The 22,814-nt window shown below is 40.2% G+C and overlaps 1 protein-coding gene across 7 annotated transcripts in view; it reads left to right on the top strand.

The window, feature by feature from the left end:
• The window catches only part of adgrb3 (adhesion G protein-coupled receptor B3), a 110,100-nt gene extending 93,638 nt beyond the window's left edge, over window positions 1–16,462 (top strand). For 4 of the 7 annotated variants that reach the window (XM_018693214.2, XM_018693215.2, XM_051076933.1 and 1 more), the window contains 12 exons: window positions 4,517–4,667; window positions 6,574–6,643; window positions 7,044–7,110; window positions 8,359–8,462; window positions 8,815–8,913; window positions 9,268–9,439; window positions 9,753–9,848; window positions 10,684–10,723; window positions 12,284–12,963; window positions 13,100–13,135; window positions 14,022–14,126; window positions 15,424–16,462. In XM_018693214.2, coding sequence (XP_018548730.1) covers window positions 4,517–4,667; window positions 6,574–6,643; window positions 7,044–7,110; window positions 8,359–8,462; window positions 8,815–8,913; window positions 9,268–9,439; window positions 9,753–9,848; window positions 10,684–10,723; window positions 12,284–12,963; window positions 13,100–13,135; window positions 14,022–14,126; window positions 15,424–15,612 — 1,809 coding nt within the window. In that variant the 3' untranslated portion in view covers window positions 15,613–16,462. The remainder of the gene's footprint in view (window positions 1–4,516; window positions 4,668–6,573; window positions 6,644–7,043; window positions 7,111–8,358; window positions 8,463–8,814; window positions 8,914–9,267; window positions 9,440–9,752; window positions 9,849–10,683; window positions 10,724–12,283; window positions 12,964–13,099; window positions 13,136–14,021; window positions 14,127–15,423) is intronic. The other 3 variants (XM_018693217.2, XM_051076932.1, XM_051076934.1) reach the window with 3 other exon arrangements.
• The last annotated feature ends 6,352 nt before the right edge of the window (window positions 16,463–22,814 follow it).

Here is a 22,814-nt window from a genome sequence, read left to right as displayed (position 1 = left end):
GAGACCATAAACAGGGCAAAAAGGAGAGTGAACCTTTGACTTCAGTTTATCAGCTGGCCAAAAATGTGATTCCAGATAAATGCTTATATTGCTCTGCATCTGTTTGCTAACATATTTGCAAACAAGAGTTCAATTAAATTATACTATAAAATGTACAAATAGCTGAACAAGGATTTTACCTGCTGATTTCACAGGGCCTCAAGAACCCAATTTTTAAGCTTTAATTAGGCACCAAAATAAACCAGCTCTTCCAAGTCCCATCATCACCCACAGCAAAATACATTGTTGTTGGTCTAGTCAAGTTAATAAGCTGTATTTGTCTTATCGCTCTCCATGGTGTGATGTATAAAACTTCCAGGACAATGAGTTTATTACTATCGTTCCTTTGTTCTGTCTTGAATGTGTGTTTCCTGTAGTAACAATATTTGAGAAATATTTCGTCTGTTTGATCAGACATACTGTAGAACCCAATGTTTGAGTGGTAGGCCAACAAGAGGAGAAAACATAGCCCCTGTGTGGGTTTAATTGCCATGCTGCCTGACACTGCCTCACTTGTTTTTCCTCCAACTCTTGTAAGAAGTGTATATAATTGGCTCCACTGTTTGTGGATTCAGAGTTGCTCATCATCTAATAGAAATCATCTCTTTGCTGTGGAGGTGTCCTCTGGGAGCAGGAAGTCAGTGAGTCACCTTTGCCTGTCTGTGCTTTTCCTTTGTCCTCTGTCGTTGTTCATCTTGGTTTATGGAAAGAAGGCAAACAAAGAGAGGCAGACTCTGTTGGCTTTGCCAGGGAAGGTAGAATCAGGGAGTCTGAGAGTTACAGAGGATTTTCCTGTAAAATGTTCATCCGATAATGAGTAAAATACATTAAGTGAGTGGGGGTCAAGGTATCCCTGGTCTGCTATGTGTCACCCTGTCCTTTCAGAGAAGTTAATAAACAGATCATGAGGAAATTGTTAGCTTTTATGGAAAGATGTGAACTGGCTCTGTGCATGTCATAAAGTTACATCTGGTAAGAACTAAGCATAGTGAGCGGACACAGTTCTTTTTAAGACAAACACTGTAATAAAAACAACTTTGTACACCTTATCTGCTTTTGATTCCCAGGCACCTAAACTCCCTGATGCATTAGAAGATTAAAAAATAATCGCCCTTTCTTTACAAGCTGCATGTCATGTATCACAGGTGGCTTATCAAAGCTGGTGGATAGTAACAGGTAAATAACATGCAGTTCATTCCCATATGCTTGGTAGTAGTTTTATAACAGCAGGAAGCCTCTGTTGAGATTCAGCAGAGTAATGTATGCATTGTTTAAGAGTGTTACATATTGACATAAAGTAGGCAGAAGTAGAAGTCTCATAAATATGAGGTCACTTCAGGTTGGTGTGAGGTACGTCCATGAAGCAGGAAGTAGAAGTAGCCATTTTCTCACTCTGGTATGCAAAGTTGGTGCATTCTGTTTCATGTTTCTCCATGGTTCAACAACACTTTGCCACCACCACCACTCTGTTATTTGGAGTTTTATTGTCCTCCACCCAAGCACCTACTGTTTAAAGCACTGGGGCACTTGTTGCCTCAGCCTCCTCCTCCCACACTGATTCAGAGCAGTTGGGAAGATAAAAGTAATGTTACAAGGTCTATTTCAGATTCTTCACGTAACTATACTGCAGATACAGTGCAATTAATATTCTTCTCCCCAGCAAGCTAATTCTTAGATCTCTTTAAGAGCTTTTTGCAATAATAGCCAAAAAAAAAAATTAAAAGTTGCACTGTTAACTGGCATGAAAGTTTGCTGCATTTTTTTATACAACCAGTTAATGAATTTGTAAATAATATAAATAACTAAATACTGAATAGTGATTGGCAAATAATAATGCCTGGAGCTCTGAGGGAAATAATTTAATCACCAAGTCAACATTGGTTTAATCCAATTATGAAGAGAGAGTTCTCAGCAAAACTGAAATCCCTTTTTATTTTTCACTACAATACAGTATGTCAATGCTCCTTTTCTTCCATTTCAGTGGCCTGTCATGGCATTACGAAGCACAGTGTGCAACAGCTCATGGCAATTAGGTTTTCAATTCCTAATATCTGAGAGAGCACTGAGGCTCAGCCCAGACATTTTAGTCAGAGTTTAGTCAGGGCACAATGAGAAATTGTTCACATTTCCTGTCCTGGCCTTAAACTGCCATTACTGAACCGCCTGGAAGTACACCCCATCACCCCCTAATCTTACCTTCATGTCTATCAGTTCTGCAAGGTTTTAATGTGGTCCCTTCCTCAGTTCCTCTGTTTCCATGGATACTGACACAGCGCGCTCAGCATCTCCCAGCATTTGCCTTTCTAAAGGGCAGTGTGAACTCCAGGTTTCAACCTCGTTTTTTTGTATGACTGCATACATCCTGCTATCATAATGTCCACATAATGTACCTTTCTCTCTTTTCAAATGGTTAGTTTTTATTTTCGAGGACTAATGAGATCGGACTGTATAGGTACCCAAGTGAACCGTGAAACATTGTGGTTGCATATGACCTGTTTCCGGGAAACAAGGCAGGCTCTATTTTCAGCACCTTGGACAGCACATGAGCAACAGCAACACTAGAATTAGCTCTGGATGTGAGTCTACAGGCAGCATAGCTACTGTATATGACAGACTCACATGGTTTCCTCTTCCCTTAAATATCAGTATGTAAAATGGCTGTTTTTCCTCTCATATAAGATTTTCCTCAATGATTTGACATATTTATCCAATAATAATCACACACAGCACAGTAGTATGCTAACACATTTGATATAGCACAGTAAATGCTATTCCTTAGCCAAAGCTTATTAAACAAAGATTTATAGCAAGTGTGTGTGATTTTACAAAAGCAGCTGTACGCACCTGTAATTACCACTTGAGCAGGTGGCAGTGTGTCATGGGAACTTCACATGCTTTGATTTGATGCATTGCTTTGATACTTTCATCTTTGCAGCTCCAAACTAAGTATTTCACTAAAGCTGAATTGTCGTCATGTCACTGATAAATATCCATGCTGACTGTCAAAGTAGGCCATAAAGACAACACACTCATATTATGTGTTGCTCTCACCTTTTATGCCACCACAATTGCATAGAATATTTTCCCAGTAGCATCTTTTCTGCAATTACATTTGGCCAGTAGTTAAGTAAATACATAACTGTGACACACTATTAATCTGACATTGCTGCCTTTATGTTATCATACTTTGTTGCCACTGTGAACCGGAAAATTACAGTATATATTTAATGCATCCTATCAGTGTAAGCAGGGTGATTATATTTTATAGCCTTCTCATTTTACACTGATTTTCTTTAAAGTTGGTCATTAAAAACCATAAACCTGCCAATTATGTTAAGTGTCAAAGACGCTAGAAATACATCGTGGGATTATAACATGCATACTGCACCTGAATGCATCTGACATGAATTTTCAGAAATATTTTCTACCTGAATCCACATTTATAGTAAAGTCATTAATATTCCTCATGGGTGTAGGTAAACAGAATTTCCCACTTCTTAGGCATGAGGTAATGCAGGATTATTCTTCCGTGTGAACCCCATGAACACAACAGGGGATGGATGGATTTAGTGTGGTTTTCTCAGTGGGGATGTAAAGTGTATGGGAGATCTCACAGTATGGTGTGGACGCCCTGGGATAAGATGATACACTTCAATCTTTCCCCCGTTTGTGCAGTATCACTCAGATTACCACAGCTTCACAGTGCAAACAATCTGAACTGAGAAAAGGCTTAATCTCCTCTCACTCACAAATGTCAGTGTGCAATGACAAAATTCTTAAGGAGACTTCTTTATTTCTAATCCTCTTCTAAACAATCCCATTTGGAGATGCCTCTGTGCGGAACAAAGATGGACAAGCTAATGAAGCTGAAAAGTGCCGCCACATTGTGGAGCCTGAATGCAATCTGCTGCCTCCAACGCGTACGTTCTGTATCACTCGAGCAGTGTTGTGGTTTGTTCCCCTCCACTCTGTGTAAAACAGTTGACCTTGGCTCACATGCCTCCAGGTGGGATCCCCAGCATACTAATGAGGGCTAGTGCGGAGGAATGCTACGCCATGGCTTTCTGTGTCAGCTAGCCTGGCTCTGATCTTTACTACTATTGCCACTTGCGGTTCAAACTGAAGCTTTGTTTCATTCACTGCACAGGCTGGTACTTCGGTGGATGGTCTAGACGGGCAAATGCTGTTGGTGCTGAGAGAACAGGAATATAGAAATATCAATATAATCGATGCGACTCTGCAGGAAGCCTCTTCCTTTACAGGAATCATGTAGAGGAATACTTGTGGAATCTGATGGAGTCTGCATTTTGTTTTTGTTCTGCAGAGCTACTGTGTCACAGCTGCACCTCCATTTTTATATTTTTTAGCTGTGGTTTGCTAGTGAGCTGCATCTCTGTAAATGTGAAGCTCGTGTTTGAATCCACAGTCACAAATGTTTCTCTTCCTGACCCTTTTTCCTTTTTTCCTATTTCAATAGGGCGTCTGCATCATGACAACAGCCTTTCTGCACTTCTTCTTCCTGGCATCATTCTGCTGGGTACTCACAGAAGCTTGGCAGTCCTACATGGCAGTGACGGGAAAGGTTCGGACTAGGCTCATCCGCAAGCGCTTTTTGTGTCTGGGCTGGGGTAAGCAAGCAGCATGTTTCCCTAAACCTCTCCATTATCTCCCATTATACCTCACAGCTGCCATTTTCTTTCAAGGTCTCTGTCCAAGGTGTCTTTCCAAGTAACTGTATGTCTTTTCGGTCGGCTGTTCTCATCCTCTCTGTGGGGCAGCCAGATCTTCATCCTATCAGGCTCTTTGTTGTGATGCTTTTGTGCTCCAGTCAAGCTCTCTGAGGGCTGGGTAAACGGACTGGCCTTGAGCAGTGGGGGGAGACAGACTGGTGCGGCTCTCCCATAGCAGGTTGCAATGACCTTATGTCTGATAAAGAGGGTGTGTGTCAAGCATTTACAGTATACTGCAGCAGAGTATCTGATCTGATACACTACAAACAGAGTTCAAGAGAATGAAATGTTTGCAAAGCTAAGAAGTACTGAATTTATATACTTGCTTGGTGTGTGTTCGAGCTATATGATAACACATATTCTGAAATGCTTTGTAGAATCTAATGTTTGATCATTTGTAACATTAATCTGTAAAAAATGTCCATGTAATTTGCAAAGGAAATACAGGTAGAAATGTGCAGCTAATATAATGTGCTTATTATCTGTATTGCGACAGATTTTAATCAGTCTGGATCTTAGATAATTAAGTTTCTACTGCCTCCCACACTGTGATCCCTGTACTCTAATATCACACCACAAAAAGATAAAATAATGACAATCACATATCCAGTAGCAAATGACTGCTGTATGTACATATCTGTCAATAAGGCAGGCAAAATATCTGTATCAAAAAATGTAAAGATTTTTAAAGATTCTTTCTTCATTTGATAAATGTCAGTATGAATCCTCATCCAGAGAGTTCTTTTTGTTACAGACTACTAGAAATCTCTCCTTTAAAAAAAAATCAATTTGATTATGAAAGAGCCCACACTCATTCTTCTTGTTACCTAGCAACAAACAAGGCTCTCTTAGTCATTGCAGTGCCACTGCTTGCTGCAAAAAATGGACAAAGGCTGTTCTACAATCACACAGATTTCTAAAAAAACACCATAATAAACAATTTAATGACACAAAGGATGGTCAGTGTCCTGTTGTGTGACAATAAAAATGCATTATATAATATAAGCACTATTTTTGCGTATAATGACTTGAAAATAAAATTACTCTAATCCTCTATGGATCCCAACCTGTATTCAAAGAGGAGACAAAAACATTTTCCAAACTGATTTCTTAAGTGACGTGCAGCACACAGTACCTGTTGTCTCTTAATTCAGCCTGTTTGAAGTGCAGCGTCTCCACCAGGCTGTTGCCTGTGCGGTGATTTATGACATGCTTGTGTACACTCGGCACTCTTTACCTCTTCAGCACTGCAGAGAGGCACTGGATGGCCACAGGGTCTTCGCCTCGTGCCTCCAGGAAACTGATTACATCAATAGCACCTGCCTGTGCAGCTCTGAGAGAAAAAGCGTTAATATTCTGAGCACACAGTAGTAAGGACCGAAATCCATTACACCAATCTATAATGAGGAACCATACAGCAAAAGAAAAAAAATCCTTCATATAAAAGTGTGTGGAAGGTGGTGAAATTTCTTATAGCACAGTGATGAAATTTCACTGCGTGGTTTTCCGGACTCAATGCACTGCTGCCATTTTGTCAAAGCACAGTACAGTCTGTTCTCTGCTGCCACTTAATGGAATATTGTACAGTATGTTGATTGAATTACTGAAATGCATATTGTTGGTCATATACTCTCAGATGATTGTATAGTCTCACACTACACTATAGCTTCTAATGGAGTGAATGTAGTTGCACTTTGTTTAATGACTGGAAAGCACAGAGGATGACTTCTTTTGAAGTAGGTTTATGCTCTCTGTTCTGCAAAGCAACTAGAACTGCTCGAATTGATTGTTTTCTCTTTTTAAGGATTACCAGCTTTAGTGGTCGCTGTTTCAATGGGATTCACCAAAACAAAAGGCTACGGGACACCCCTATAGTAAGTTTTTTAAAATTTTTTTATCTGAATGGATTCTTCTGCACACATGCAGTGGGTTCATGGTAACACTTTAGAGTCATGATTAAGTGCTTCTGCAGTGGCTTACTTATCGTAAATAGTGCCATAAACAAAGTCCCATGAACCCAATCAAATTTCAAAATAGCGCAGCAAGACCCCAATTTCATCTGAGTTGTATCCCTGCTGGATACCAAACGCATAAACACTGCTTAAAATCTCTTTAGCATTTTATTACCCCGTGAAACTTTGGAAATGGAGGTACAGCATATGGCACATCTCCCCTGACAATCAAGGGAAATACAATTGTATGCTGGTGTGCGCCATTAACTTGGATGTTAATGCCTTGGTGGGAGTTAACTGTTTTTTCCTGCTTTCCCTGCAGCTGTTGGCTGTCTTTGGAGGGTGGGCTCCTGTATGCCTTTGTTGGACCTGCAGCTGCTGTTGTTCTGGTATGTTTCAGACACCAGTTACCAGTTTACTTTAAAATCCTGAAAATACAAGGGATTTCAAATACAAGGAATTCATCTTTGTTCACAAAACTTTGCATAGTTTATGAGTAATAAACTTGACATTTTGCTGCTTGTTTTCAAATAGCAAGATGCACACAAATCGTAATGCAGTTTTAGTGATGGTACAGTATCAATGTGGTTCAACTGCACTGTGTTAAAACCCAAGAAAATATTGCTATGAAAATGCCCAACAGGAGGAACACACTCTGGTTTCAAAGAAAAAGTAGTGCAGTGTGCTTAAGCAATTTCTCATTCACCCTAATGGCGCTTCATGTAGATGTGAGTTTATTAAGTATTTATGCATCAGATTTGTAAAAAGAAAATTAATTAAAAAACAGGGTATTTTAATCATCTTGTATTTACATAAGTTGTATAAAGGAAATTACACATAGAATGTGTGTTCTGCAAATCACTATGTCTGTGTCAAAGGGACAGAGGACAATGAATACTGAGTAATGGTTTTCTTTGTCAAACCTCTGTTCTGTGGTGGGATTTGAAATAGTGTGGTTTCAGATTTTAAGTTTAAGCATAACATACAAAGACTTGAAGGCTTATTGTACTGTAGCTTTCATTTGTGATAAACCTCAGAGGAACACAAGCTAATCTCTGCAAAAATGGCAGAAAACCCCTCTGCACTGAGAATAAACACCATACTGCTGTTATCACTGCATTGATACTGTAACATCATAATCAAATGTCTTACAATAACAAAGTGCTGAATAAAAACTTACCCAAATGTATTTGTGTAAATAGTTAATGAACTCTTTATCTCAACCAGAGGGATTTAAAATAGACTGTTAGCCTAATGTTACTGTAAATCCCCCTCAGTTTTATATTAGTGTAGGCACAGCTAATAATAGGAGAAGGTGCCTTTGAGAAGACAAGTGTTTCTTGTCAGGCAGATCTTTTCTTAAGGCTGTTGTGCTGGGCTGAGTTTGTAGGGCATGCCTCATCCACTGGCTGAAATGTCACAGAGATGAGCAAACAATAGAAGCTAGAGGTCAAAGCTCAGCACAGACGGAAAATCGAGAAAAAAATGCCTGCGGGATAATAACATCAATCATTGAATACCTATGGAGAATGTCAAGATGGGAAATTAGAAGAAATAGTTCACTGTGGTTTTGAAATTATCTTGTTGCAGTTGATTTATTGAAAAAGTTAATTTTCCTGTTCCCTTCACATTGACAGGTCAACATGGTGATTGGTATCTTGGTGTTTAATAAACTAGTGTCCAGAGATGGCATACTGGACAAGAAGCTGAAGCATCGAGCAGGGTATGACAGCACATCCTTGTTAGTACCTCTGTTTTTCTTCTAAACATTTTTATTATTATTATTATTATTATTTATTCTTAACATCATGCAAAAATATAGATAAGCTTTGATTTTTTTTATACATATGGAAATTTAGACCTCCTTTTCTTTCAGCTGAAAAGAAATTAGAGGCATAAACATAAAGAGGTCATATCTCTCTCGGGAGCGACATAGCTTCGTATTTCTTTGGCAGAATCAGTCCAAGATGAAAATCATTAAAACGCCCACACATTGGCTGCCTCTGCTGTTGCTAATTTGACGGGGGAGAATTGAAAGTCGGGGTAGTGGCTGTTAGCGTTGTTTGTCATGCTGTTGTCTCTATGTCCCACAGACAGATGAGTGAGCCGCATACAGGATTAACTCTCAAGTGTGCCAAATGTGGTGTTGTATCAACAACTGCTTTATCAGCAACTACAGCTAGCAATGCAATGTAAGTGCCTGTCAGTGTCTCTGAATCAATAAGACGATGCTACAGAGAGTCTCGGCATGTACAGCGTGTCCACCTCTACAATTTAAACCAACATGCAGTTCACTGCAGCGTAAACTGATGTTCCACAGGACATCAGACTTACAGCGTAGGGTTATCTGTTATTGTAAACATGTTGTTACATGCTTATTTTAAAGTAAAGGTTGTACATTACTACTACACATTAAAGCCTTGCTGTTACTATGGAGCAGAAAGGCCCTGATGGAAATGTTACTCAGCAGGATCGACATATAATGACATCGACACCAATTTGCTTGCTTTTATTTCCTCTACACAATCCTTCCTCCCTCCCCACAGGGCGTCCCTGTGGAGTTCCTGTGTCGTCCTACCTCTGCTGGCTTTGACCTGGATGTCTGCAGTGCTCGCCATGACAGACAAGCGCTCCATCCTCTTTCAGATCCTCTTTGCTGTCTTTGACTCACTGCAGGGTTTTGTCATTGTGATGGTGCACTGTATCCTACGGAGAGAGGTAGAGGATGATTTTAAGTTGTCACTCTTTCACCCATGACCTTTGTATACTAGGGGAATATAATTTGCAATGTTGCAGGGACTAGATTGGCTCAAATCACAAATTAATCCTAAACACATGAAGTTATCACAACCAGCAATAGAGCCCATGTAGGTTTCTACTTTGTCAAGTAAAACAATGTATCTTTTGAGATTTGACAAGACCTAACAACAAAAGCAATAATGAACTTTCAATGGCATATTAAAAAAAAAAAAAAAACATGCCATATGCAGTATTGTGGACATGATGAAAAACTGATTCCCCATGTTCTTAGGTTCAAGATGCTTTCAGATGTCGGCTCAGAAACTGCCAAGACCCAATCAGTGGTGATGCAACAGGAACCTTCCCTAATGGGCATGCTCAGATAATGGTAGGCACAGTTACCCTCTGTTATCTGTAACTATTAGCTCCTCTATAATTTAAGAAGACCCAATGTTCCTTGGTTATTTATAATACACATGCACACCCGTTTGACCCTAATTTAACTTGTGCTCTTCATGCAATTTTTTAAATGTCTTTATTATTCAGTTTAATATGGCCTCTAAAACATGAGGCATTGTTTCCCATAGGTTTATAATCTACCACACACCGTGTTTGCAAAGCTGCAATTACATGCAGGGTAGATACTTGGCCCTCTGATAAATGGCATTAGTTTCCTTTGGTTTTCGTAGGCCCTGAGCCCAATCCTTTATTTCTGTTTGATTGAACTTGGTGTCCATGTTTGCCATGCATCCCTCTCATTTCCTCTCGCAGGGTAATAGAGGACTGCTCCCATCCTGACCTTTGAAATGGGACACCAGTCTCTTCATCTAGCACGACGACACCACTGGCACATCATAGCAATGATCTGCCATTAGTATTCTAATGCCCCTCAGAGTGAAATAGTTTTCACGATAGCAGAATGGTGTCAGGGCCCCCTGGTTCAATACAGTCATTAGCAACGAGCACAAAATGCTTCCCAGCTGCTGCAGTAGCATTTTTTTCCGTAGAGGTTTTATTGATATATTGTTAGGATGAAGCAGGGAAAAATGACTGCTTTGCATTTTTCTAAAGCAATGGGAAATAATTAGAAAAAAAATATTATTGATCCTAATCTTACAGCTGGCTTTCACAAAGGAGGATGCCTGGGGTTTTGTGTATATAGAGTATATATAAAAGGCTATACTTTCAGTAATACTGACCATTTGACTGTCTTGTATCTACAGACGGATTTTGAGAAAGATGTGGACATCGCCTGCCGATCAGGTAAACAGATGGTCTCTTATTAACAAGATTCTCCTTGCCTTGCTTGTACAAAAACCCCCAAACGAGGTTAGACAGTAAAAAATAGCTCAGGTTACATAACAACCAACAATCCCCACAGGAGTTTTTTTCACAGTTACCAAAACACTGACTTTAATCTGAGAACAAAACAGTATAAAGAGAGCTGTTGGATATTCACTGTATTTGTCAGCTTTACTGCAATAAATGACTGCAATAAATGTGAACAGCAGCTTTTCTCATCTTCTGGCAGTCACACTTTGTAATTATGTTTTTCATTAACATGTTGATGCTGTTATAGAATAGGTGCGTAGGTGCTACGTGGCTGATTTTGGGAGGATTGTCTTCCCTCTGAGGCTTAGCACATACTAGTGGGAAGGTAATATTTCCTCCCGATTCCTGCATCTAGATGTTCTGTACTGTTGAGCGACGTTAATTGTTGGTAGACAAGCATATGATTCAATAAAAGTCTCTTGAATAAATGTCCCTGAGAGATTGTGCAAGTTGTGCCGCATGTAACTAGTGGTGGCAACTTGGCACAAGCCCTCGCCTTTCTCCAGTCTCTTCCAAACCAATGAAGAGCACATCCTAAATGGATCTGCAGGGAATAACCAAGCTAACCATTATTCAGAGCTCTCAGAAACACAGCTTGTTAAGAGACGAAAAGAGCTGTCTGGCTCTTCTGACCCACGTTACTTCATGCTGTGCAGTCTTGTAAAGCTAAAGTGGACATCCCCAATACAAAAAGGGTGAGCAGACAGCTGTCATTTATAAATCATGATCAGATTCAGACCAAAGCAGAGCTGCAGTGAGAGGAATGCACTTTACAGATTACTCCCCGGGCTAAACAGAGGATGAGTTGATTGTTTACAAAAAGGGATTACTCTCAGCAGCAGAAGTAATATTCTGCAGTGTCACCCTACAGAGTAAAAGTGTAAACTTTGATCAGAGGAATTCTTCAGTGTGAATACCAGACTCAGAGTGTTTTCCACATGTCCACACAGAGCATTAAATTAGACCCGAACAAAAAGGCATGTATTACATATTATTTGTTCTCCTTGTAATCTCCTTGCAGGCCCTTTTTGTGAACAGGCAACATAATTCCTAGTGATTCATGAGGGAAAGGTTAAAATCCTCAGTTGGCAGGACAGGGTGCTCTTATAACCAGGAGGTATCTCTGAATAGGCAGCTGCTGTCTCATAGAATATCTGATGCATTACAAGGTCATCACCAATCACTAATTTGGGATTAGGATGCCATATACTGAATGGCAGGGAGAATGAGTGCATACTTCTTAATTTATTGTTACATCCTCTAGAGATATCTGTATCTGCTGCTGTCTCCCTTTGTATGTAGGGGTAATGTCTCGTTCATTTATGTGCTTATTCACAGTTACTGACCATTTTCCCTCTGCAGTAGTAACTCCTTTGAGAATTGGTTCATATTGAATTCTCTTGTTCTTTTGGTCATATGCTGGATAATCTCAGACAAACTTTGACAATACTGAGAAATTCCGACTAATCCTTGTATCACTCTGCCCTGCAGCACTCCACAAAGACATGGGCTCTTGTCGTGCCGCCACCATAACAGGCACCCTCTCCCGCATTTCTCTCAATGATGAAGAGGATGAGAAGGCCCCCGAGGGCCTCAACTACTCCACGTTGCCTGGCAACATCATCTCCAAAGTGATTATCCAGCAGCCTTCAGCTCTGCACATGCCGATGGGAGTGGGTGAGCTGAAAGAGCAGTGCATGGCTGACAGCAACGCTGACATGCGCCGCACTGTTTACCTGTGCACCGATGACGCCATGCGCCAGAGCGACCAAGACATGGGCGGCCATGACATGGAGGGCCACTCGGCGCAGGGTCAAATGATGGAGACAGACTACATAGTCATGCCTCGTGCCTCTGCAGCAGCAGTGTCAGGGCCAGGTAACGTGCCCACCCTCCTGAAAGAGGACACCAAGATGAACATCACTATGGATACGCTGCCACACGAGAGGCTGATGCATTACAAGATGAGCCCTGACTTCAATATCAGCCCGTCAGGCATGGACCACATGAATGTGAACCTGGAGCAGCAGTATCCTAGCGCTCCAGAGCAGATGCAAAACCTGCCCTTTGAACCTCGCACGGCTGTTAAGAACTTCCTCGCTGAGATGGAGGAAACTGCGGGGCTTTCTAGGAGTGAGACAGGGTCTACAATATCTATGAGCTCCTTAGAGGTACATATGCTCATGTGGATGAAGCGCAGAGGATGCAGAGTTGCAATAAACACTTAACCACACACGTTTATGAATGTACATATCTTTTTAAACTGATTACTTCATAACTTAACATCTTCATGTTTTATCTTTACAGAGACGAAAGTCACGATATTCTGATCTGGACTTTGAGGTATGTAGAAAAATGTTTCTTGCCATAGTATATGCATCTAGCTTTTTTTATGCAGAGAAAAGCCATTTTTTTGCAGTTGTGTTTGTCATTTGATTTACTAGTACTTGTTGTGCCTCTTAAGCTTATTGGAGTTACACAGCCTTGACTCAACAAGATTTATTGACATGCTGTGTAGTTAAGGTAAAAGCAAGGCTGTCAACTGACAAACAGGGCAACAGTTCTCATCTACATTTTGTCCTCCTCCATCTCCTACATCCATTAGCTATACGTTGATTTTCAAAATGTATGCTTTTAAAGTCATTTGCACATTTCACATCTGATTTTACCACTGGTTTCAACAGTTATTATATTGGCTTGCAAACACATATTCAAACCCCCTTTGGCAGGTTTTAGCATTTCCTTTGCATTGTTAAATCAGGCTTTACTGCATATATATTGTGCACTCTTTCAAAGTAAAGGAAACATGAGGTCCCTGGCAGCTATTTTGGCGTGGGGTGCATTTTGTTTTAGTTTAGATGCACACCAACCCTTAAAATGGAAGATTTGTGCCAAGGTTTGATTATAAGGATTTCCCTTACACCAACAAAACTCTAAATGAGGCAATTTGTCACTGAAAAATTATGTTTAATCTAGATACCCCAGCCATTGCAAATTGAAACAGTTCAGGCTCTCAGTGTCTTATCACCCTAACGTTAATTATCTCTGTGTTTCCTTTATTTTGGCAGTCACTTGTATATATGCAGAGACAAGTAGATTTGTTTCAAACCTGGCCTATAAGTAAACTACCATGACACTAACAAATTGATCAGAGTTGAAGGGGGTGGAGAGGAAGATGCATTTCCATTATTGGCTGTCAATACCAAAGAAAAAACCCTTGCCATTGCAGAAAGTCATGCACACCAGGAAAAGACACATGGAGCTGTTCCAGGAACTGAATCAGAAATTTCAAACCCTGGACCGATTTCGAGACATACCAAATATGGGCAGCATGGTGAGTAACAGGAAACCAGGGGGGTGGCTGTCAGCCAATTAAAGAGAGTAACATCCAAATACCCTATTTAGATATCCGGTGCAGGACACATAATGTGTGATTGTGCAAATGAGTGGTTATGTAGCTAAAGTATTCATGTGGAAGTGAACCTTCCTATACATAGTGGGCCTGCCAGCAGCTGTCGGGGGGCGAGTGAAGGGGCTGCCCCTTAAAACCACTGAAGTATTTTCTCCACAAGGCCAGTCTCAGGGAAGAAAGACCTTTGGTAATCTTGTTGCAATAGAGTGCATCCATTCCAATGCAAGGCCATGAATGCACTTTTATTTACATGCACATTTATCTATTTAGCAACCCCATCATTTTTTCCATTAATGCATGGCAGATTATTTAATCTATCAACATCTATGCAAATATTACCTTAAGTTCACTGCTCTCGTACTGCAACTGTGTGGGGGGAAACTTTTCTTCTTTGTCACACTTCTAGAAGTCAGGCGAATTATGAGAATTCTTCCTGACCTTGCTACAAATCAAAAGTCCCACCATCTTTCTCCACACCTGGGTGGAGCTGTAGACAATGGGGATGTCAAGCTTTATCCATCTCTCTCAGACAAGCAGCAATGTTTTCTGTATTGAATGTAACAAACAGAAATTGGGCTGGTGACCAAACACAGCCAGACTATTAGACAATGTCAGCTACACAGCCGCCTTTTGGCTGCATGTAATCCTTTTTCACTCACATTTCAATCACCCCTACAGCACAATGTAATTTGAGGTCCGTTGCTTAGTTACCAGTGCAAGTTCTTTTGTATAGGAAACGATAACTACAATACATTCTCACTCCCCTTTTTTCATTTTTTCCCCAAATAAATCTACTGCAGAGCTGGCTGCAGACATTAGTATCCATTTTGTATTCCCTGACTGGGAGCAGCTTCTCTCCCTTATTTGCAATAGTGTCTTTGGGACTGTCACTGAGAGCACATTCAGATGAATTGCTCACACATGAAGCCCATATAGCACACCAGTTACTGAGCTTGGGGAAAATACAGTTCTGCTATGAATCCATGATAATAGTGTAAGCATGTTCACATTTAATACACTACCATTATCTTTTGTTATTTGATGCTTTCCACAGCATTAATCCATTATTTTCAATTAGCAATGGGTAGGAATTCATATAATGCCCTTTTGAATGAATTGACTTCACTGGAAAAGTCTTTGTTCTCTGTAAAAAAAATGACAGTTTTGCTGCAGAGGATATCATGCCACTAATATCACACCCCACTGGCCATGTTCACAGGACAAGGCAATGCCAAACAAGAACCCATGGGAGAGCTACAATCCAACCTGTGAGTACCAGAATTACGCCACTATGAATGTACTAGAATCTGACACCAAGGACTCACTGGAGATGACGCCTGCAGAGTGGGAAAAGTGTGTCAACTTACCCTTAGACGTCCAGGAAGGAGACTTCCAAACAGAGGTCTAGAGGGTGAAGAAGGAGAAAATGCAAACTAGGAAAGGAGGAGAAAGGGATGTATTTTGCACTGAATAAAGCAACAGACTTTTCTAACAGCCTTGGCATACATATCTGGATAATACGAGTGTGGCAGGGACATTATGTGCCAATACAATATAAGGACTGAGGAGAGAGAAAAAAGAAAAAAAAAGGGAAAAAAACATCAGTGTTACTTTTTGTATTCTCACTAGTGTACTTAGTGTGGGGCAGCCTGGTGTACAATATTTACCATCATGTGTTTCAAATTATCTGTTGAGGAATTGGCTAAAAAAGGTAATCTCTCTAGAAGAAACCTCACAAAGCAAATGACATGCCATGTCGTCCCAGCTTCATTGGGTCTAGTTTTGATTTCATAAAACTTGACCCGGGAGCACAATGTATATATTTATGCAGGTTTTTAAAAAGTTTATAACAGTCTGTTTGGCCATTACTACACTTTTTACTTTATAATATAAAACATGGGAGGCAAAGAGGATTTTTTCTGTCATATTAAAATGAATGTTTGTCAAGCTACATTCTTCATTGCTTTAAATGCAATAAAGATAATACTCACTTTTATATAAATAATATATTTCACAACTTTAATACTGCAGAATCTGCTTGAAGGATCCCAGCAAGCTCTCTCATCTGCAGCTCTGTATAAAATATTTAAAAACAAAATGTTGTATGGTGTAAATAAACTTTTGTCTACATATGTTTTACTTGTGCCAATTTATTTTAATGAGAAAAAAAATGCCAACCTGATCAAAAGTTATAGCGAAAAATGTTAACATTTGAAAAGGAATGTAAATAAAAGAGGAAATATGTTCGTACTGCTTCAGAGGTTGTGTCAAGTTTATGTGGTTTGTTGGTTGTGAAATGCATTAGTCACCTTGCTTGATCAAGAGAATGTTTGAATGTATGAAATCAAATGATGAGGATATGACTGAATATGAAAACCTAATGGTGGACTTCTATGAAGACTCGTGATTGACAGTGTCTCATTACTCTACTAAAACCACTAGAACCGCTTGGAATGTTGTTAAATATCCACACTTTTCTCAGTTATCTTATTACAGACTGGATTATCCATCCCCTCTGATAACATTTAGCTCAAGTTAGTCATTTCCTCTATAATTTAAACCTTACCTTCACCTGTAGTTGAAGGTTACTACTATAAAGCTTCTGACTCACCTCATAAATCCAACCCTGTATCTGATCTCTAAATTTGGATAGAAAACATTCAAACTCTTAATAGGTTTCTGTGCCTCCAGAAGGTACACCTGATAAGATCAGTTAAGATTTTCCCAGGCAGACAGGGCCCAGACGGAGCATAAATGGGAGGCGGGTGTGAGGGCTTAGGGAAAATCTTGTTTGTTCTATCTGTGGGTCTGCGGTGTGGCTGGCACTCCAACAATGAGAGCATCAGTATGTGTCCTCCCTCCGAGGAGTGGTGGTCCATCCAGCACGAGAAGAGGAAGAAACAGAGGAGGAGGAGGAAGGGGAGGTGTGATTTGGACCTGCGCCATCAGTGAAGAATGACGACACAAAGAAAAAGGGGGAAGCAGACCATAAAAACACTTTCAGTTGTGCTCTGTCATCACCAGAATATAAATTAAGTTGATTACATGTAGAGCTCAGAGTAGGCATTAATTTCTGGATTTACACTGCATTTCAATTTAGATTACCAGACATAATTAGGTTAATTACATACAGTGCCTCCGCCTGTTAGAGGCTCTGTGAGAGATTTTTTTTTTTTTTTCATTAATGTGTCATCATCCAATAGAGTGAAGTGCTTTTAAGCACACAGTCATCCCACCACTGGCTCTGGTTTTATGTTTCACACTGAAAACTATCTAAGAGATAAGCAAGACCCATTGTCCTTATAAAACAAGGGACATTTTGATATTGGATCTATATTTTGAGGTATCTGGGTTTATAAGATGGCAAAGCCAAATAATATTTTGAATTTACAAATATTCAAACAGCTTGCACTGCTGCTGAATAGTAACTGGCTAGTTTAGGGATAGTCCACAGTTTTGAGGAAAATCACAGCACACTTCAGCAACTGCAGTGTATTTATTAGCCAGAGTAAAAGGATACTAGTTTGGTACAGTACTTGTTTTATTTAGAAGCTATCAGTATTATAAAATAAATGATTTTCTTTCTTTCTACACCTATGGATTCATTTTACATTTTGTGTTTGAAAGATAGTACAGACTGTACCCTACATTTCAAGATGCAATCTAAGCTGTCATGCTTGAAATAACCACTGTCACCTTGGGAAAACCCATGACATAAGCTACTGAATGCATTTATTTTATTTATCATTCCTGCAGCTGTTGAAACATTTTTTTTTTATCTCCCAAAGTTTAAGCATTTACTTAATAAATACATGGAATATCACTTGGAGAAGGATGAAAATCTACAAGTATCAGTGCCTCCAGAGATAATCTATGAGCTTACATGACCTTATAGTATTCAAAAAAGAGGCTCTAACAAGTGAATGATGTCGACTGTCAGATGAGTGTGCCATGGAGTGACTCACCAGCATTTACGCGAGACAAACTTTACCCTACAAATAAACAATATGAAAAAGCCTATTTTAAGTTGGTGTCCTGCACCAAAAATGCTATTTTTGACATTTTGTTATCTCTACTCTTCTCTACTCTAGAGGAGGTGAACAGAATACTTCAGACTTAATGCAGATGTGTTGGTGGTTTCCCCCATTAACAGTGTACTAGTTTTTTTTAACACTATTGCCCATTGTATTCGGTAAAACACGCTGCCACTTTTGTTTTAACAGCCTCTTTGTTTTAACCGGCACCATATGCAAATAAGACAAAATAATTAGTGCTATCATAGTCTGTTAGTGCCACCACTTGCTACAAGCTTTTAAATGGCCAAGTTAAAACATAAAAACAAATTCATGCAATATGGAAATACTTCACATGCTCTGAAGTCTTGCTCGAACTTAGATTAGTCTCTCTGTAACTCAGTTAATGAGTGATATGGCTATGATTATCATAATGGTCATTCAATATTTCACACTTGACAGTCATTTAATGAAAATACTGCAGAATATTTCCATTTTTACACACAAATTCAAGATTTCATATTACAAATATGTATAAGGTTGACAAAATGCACTGTGCCTGAAAATGACTGTATCACTAAGTTGTTGATAAATGGAGCTGGGACATGTTGACAAGCCTGCTGGACAAGTCTTCATTTGGGAGTGACTGGCAGGTCCCACGGGCCCATGAGAGCAAAGAGGTTAACCTGCTTAGGGGCTGCAAACACTGAATCAACATAATCACATTGATCCCACCTCACTTTCCTCCCTGGAGGCATGACTGAGGGGTAAGGCAAACTGTTGGTCTATCAAGGGCCTGTCAGACAAGTTAAAGCCCAGGGGAGAGACTTGAGGCAACCCCCAAATCACAGAAATCATCCCAGAAAATGTTGTGAAGGACATAATGAAAGAGGAAAAGTGGCGCAATGTTTGGCAAAACAATAATATGTTTTTTGTTTTTTTGTGACAAGGTTCACCCACATGAATTAATAGCACCAGCAACTTTTGTTCCCATTCCGCTTACAGCAGCATTAGTGCTAATGAATAAGATGGTCATCATGTTAAACATTGAACCAGCTAAACACTATCACTGTCAGCATATTAACATAAATTATCTGGGGAAAAAACATTTATTATATGCAGTAATTTCAATTCTGAAATGTTTACCCCCAGAATTAGAGCTAGAACACCTCCTGCCTGTCTACGGAAGAAAAAAAAAAAAAAGCAAAAAACAATGAGGAGCTGAGGGACTGCTTTGAAACCAGCGGCTGAGAAGAACTTTGTAGGCCATACAGAGAGGACATTGACAGTCCAACTCACTGTATTACAGACTAAACTTGTATAGAGAACACTCTGCCTACCAGAACAGTTCCGTGTTTCTCCAATAACAAATCCTAGGTGACCCCGAGCTAAAAGCCCCGCTGAATGAAAAGAAGAGGGCTTTTAGATCTGGGGACAAAGAGGAGCTGAGGAGGGTACAAAGGGAACTTAAATAAGGGAGGACAAGGGCAGCTGTAGGAGGAAGATGGAAGAGCACTAACAACAGAACAATGCAAGGAAGGTCTGGAGAGGACCTGGAAGCTGCGAATGGGCAAATGAACTACTGGCACAATGAAAATTCCCCGCAGCCCTCCACCCACAAGTCTAGTATAGACCAATCAGTATCCCAATCATACCCTCTCTGTGGTTACTGCGCACTCCCTCCAGTTGACCTGGTGAGGAAGGAACTCAGGAAGATCAAGGTAGGAAAGCCAAGTCCAGATGGCATCAGCTCCAGACTGTTCAAGGACTGTGCAGATCAGCTCTGTAAGGTGGCTATGCACGTTCCAGTCCTGTGGAAGATTCGTGTGCAGTTCCAGTACCAGAGCTGTACAATTGAGGTGCCCAACCACTTCAGCCTTAACCTCACCTGATGAAGCCATGAAAAGGATCACACTCAGTCATCCACAATTGCCTGTCAACCAGTACTGGGTGGGTGATGCAGTCATCTACCTAATGCACAAATCCCTCTCTCACCTTGCAAACTCTGGAAGCACTGTGAGAGTCATGTTTTCTGATCTTTCCAGTGCCCTCAACACAATATAGCCATCACTGCTCAGGAGGAAGCTAAAGGGAGCAGGAGTGGACTGCCACCTGGATGTGTGGACCACTGACTTCAGACCACAATTACTGTTTGTGAGGCTTCTTGACTGTGCATCTGATGTGGTGGTTTGCAGCACAGGGGCCCCACAGGAATCAGTGCTCACTCCTTTTCTGTTCACCCTGTGCACATCAGACCTCAGATGTAACACAGGTAACTGTCACCTCCAGAGGTTCTCCAATGATACACATACATGGTTGGATCCGAAGGGAATAAACAGGAATACAGGGAGGTCATCAAGGACTTTGTCGACTGGTGTGAGCTCAATCACATTAACACCAGTGAGACCCAAGGAAATGGTGATAGACTTCTGCAACAAAATCTACTAGGGACCGGAACATCTAGGGACTGGATCTTGAGATGGTGGGAATGTACAAATACCTGGGTGTCCACCTCAATAATAAACTGGACTGGCTGGACAAAACGGATATCCGGCACAAAAAGGGCAAAAGTTGTCTCCATATGCTCAGGAGACTGAGGTGCTTTGGAGTGTGCATATAGGTGTGCATAGGATATTTAATGACACTGGCAGCATCAGCAGTCTTCTCTGCAGTGGTCTGCTGAGGAGGTGGAAGCACAGAGAGGGACAGAAAAAGACTCAATAAACTGGTCGAGAGGGCAAGCTCTGTCCTGGACTGTCCTCTAGATTCCATGGAGGGAGGGAGTGGGAGGGGAGGATGTTAGCCAAGCTGTCGTCAATCTTAAGACATCTCATCTCCTGTGTGAGGCTGTGGGGGCTTTAAGCAGCTCCTTCATCAACCATCAACAGACTGCTACACCCGCAGTAAGTGTTACCACAGGTCCTTTGTTGAGACAGCAGTCAGACATTTTAACAGAGCATACTATAACGCTGTTGTTGTCCCTGTCACCACCCACCACTTACAACATCAAAGCTACTTAGAACAATATATCTCAGGCAATAAATCTTATTTATTCATTATCATTTGTCATTTATTTATCATCATATTCATCTTATGTTTCACCCTTATGCAATAAGACTTTACACTGTTTTTCCACTTTGTGCAATTATCCAAATTCCAGTGCAATATCTTAGTATAATGCTACACGAGTATTACGACTGCAGGTCATATCTGTACGTGTGGTACATGATGTGTGTAGTTTTTAACAAAAAAATATTTCTCACTCTCTCACTCACTCAAAGTTTCATCTTATTTTATAAAAAAACAGGGAGCTAGCTAACAATACCACATGTGCTGGTAAATCATTAACTGTAAAACTTTAACTGTATTTTTCAGGATAGCTGAACTTGAAATAAGGAAAAAGTTTGAAACCCTCAACTAAAAATGAAACTTTGGAAGAACCACAGCAGGCACTTACCATGCACTATATAATGCATTATGGTCTTTCATCCTGTGGACCACTAAGATAGATGATGGGTACAGAGGCCCCTCACAATGGCTGTACTGTTGTGTAATTTCTCTGGTATCTGCAGTACTCTGCACAATCATCTCTGGCTTATTTAAAAACAGGGATTGCCAGAGAGAAACACAGTACTTTCATCTACTGTCAGAGGCCCAAACAACAGGGGTGTTTTTAGGTTTTGTTTTTTAGTTTCTGGAGATGTGATATTAGATAATCACATAAAATTATGAGAGGATAATTATTTTCACTGTTTCACTAATGAGCAGAATCAGGCCTGATACAAACTGGGATGTAAGGTTTCAAATGAACTTTCAAAGTCTGAAACCACACTGCTTATTCAGCAACTTAGAGATTTAGTAACTTCTTTGATTTAAAATGATTTGAAACTCTCTCAAGAACCCCTGAGTCCTAAAACAATTAGATGGGCAGGTTTAAAATCTTCCATGTACATCATGGAGCGTCCCTGTAAATTTGATAGGTGTTAACAGTTAGCCAGAACTGCTTAGATGGCAGCAATGATGTGTATACAAAACCTGGAGTTCTACTGTATGTAGTAATTTGTTGTTTATTTGTTTATATTTAGGTTTACTACTACATCAATTTTGTACAGACTGTGACAAAATCAAATGCATCTGTTATGTATGGCCCTTAGACAGATCTTAAGAATGTTATCACTCCCTGCAAAAATATTTTTTCTCAACTAATTCATTAATTTATTCATTAAGACGTCTTCATTGTTCCCAAACAAACTTGCAAGAGGGGCATGGAAATGATGCAGGAAGGAGGGAAAATATTGGGATGACAAGAAAAGCTGCACTCTGAACAGCACAAATCCTCCGATCTGACATGTTGATCACACAATCCTCTCTGCTAGAGTTCTAGGGCTCCATGTTTTTGGCTCAAGGCTTATTTGGTTTATTAGTGTATGTGGGGGTGGCATATCACATAATGGCTTATCTCAAAGCAGGCTTGCACAATAGTTATGACAAGGTATGCATGGCACAAACTCCAATTGGACATGCACACAAAATGTCATGTAAATCCACCCGAAACAAGCACTGAGTAGTTACATGCTAATCCAAGGAGGGATGTATT

The sequence above is a fragment of the Lates calcarifer genome, linkage group LG16_LG22, assembly GCF_001640805.2.
Source record: "Lates calcarifer isolate ASB-BC8 linkage group LG16_LG22, TLL_Latcal_v3, whole genome shotgun sequence".
Classification (NCBI taxonomy): Eukaryota; Metazoa; Chordata; class Actinopteri; family Centropomidae; genus Lates; species Lates calcarifer.
Note: the sequence above shows the minus strand (reverse complement) of the source record. Positions and strands in the feature narration are given on the sequence as shown.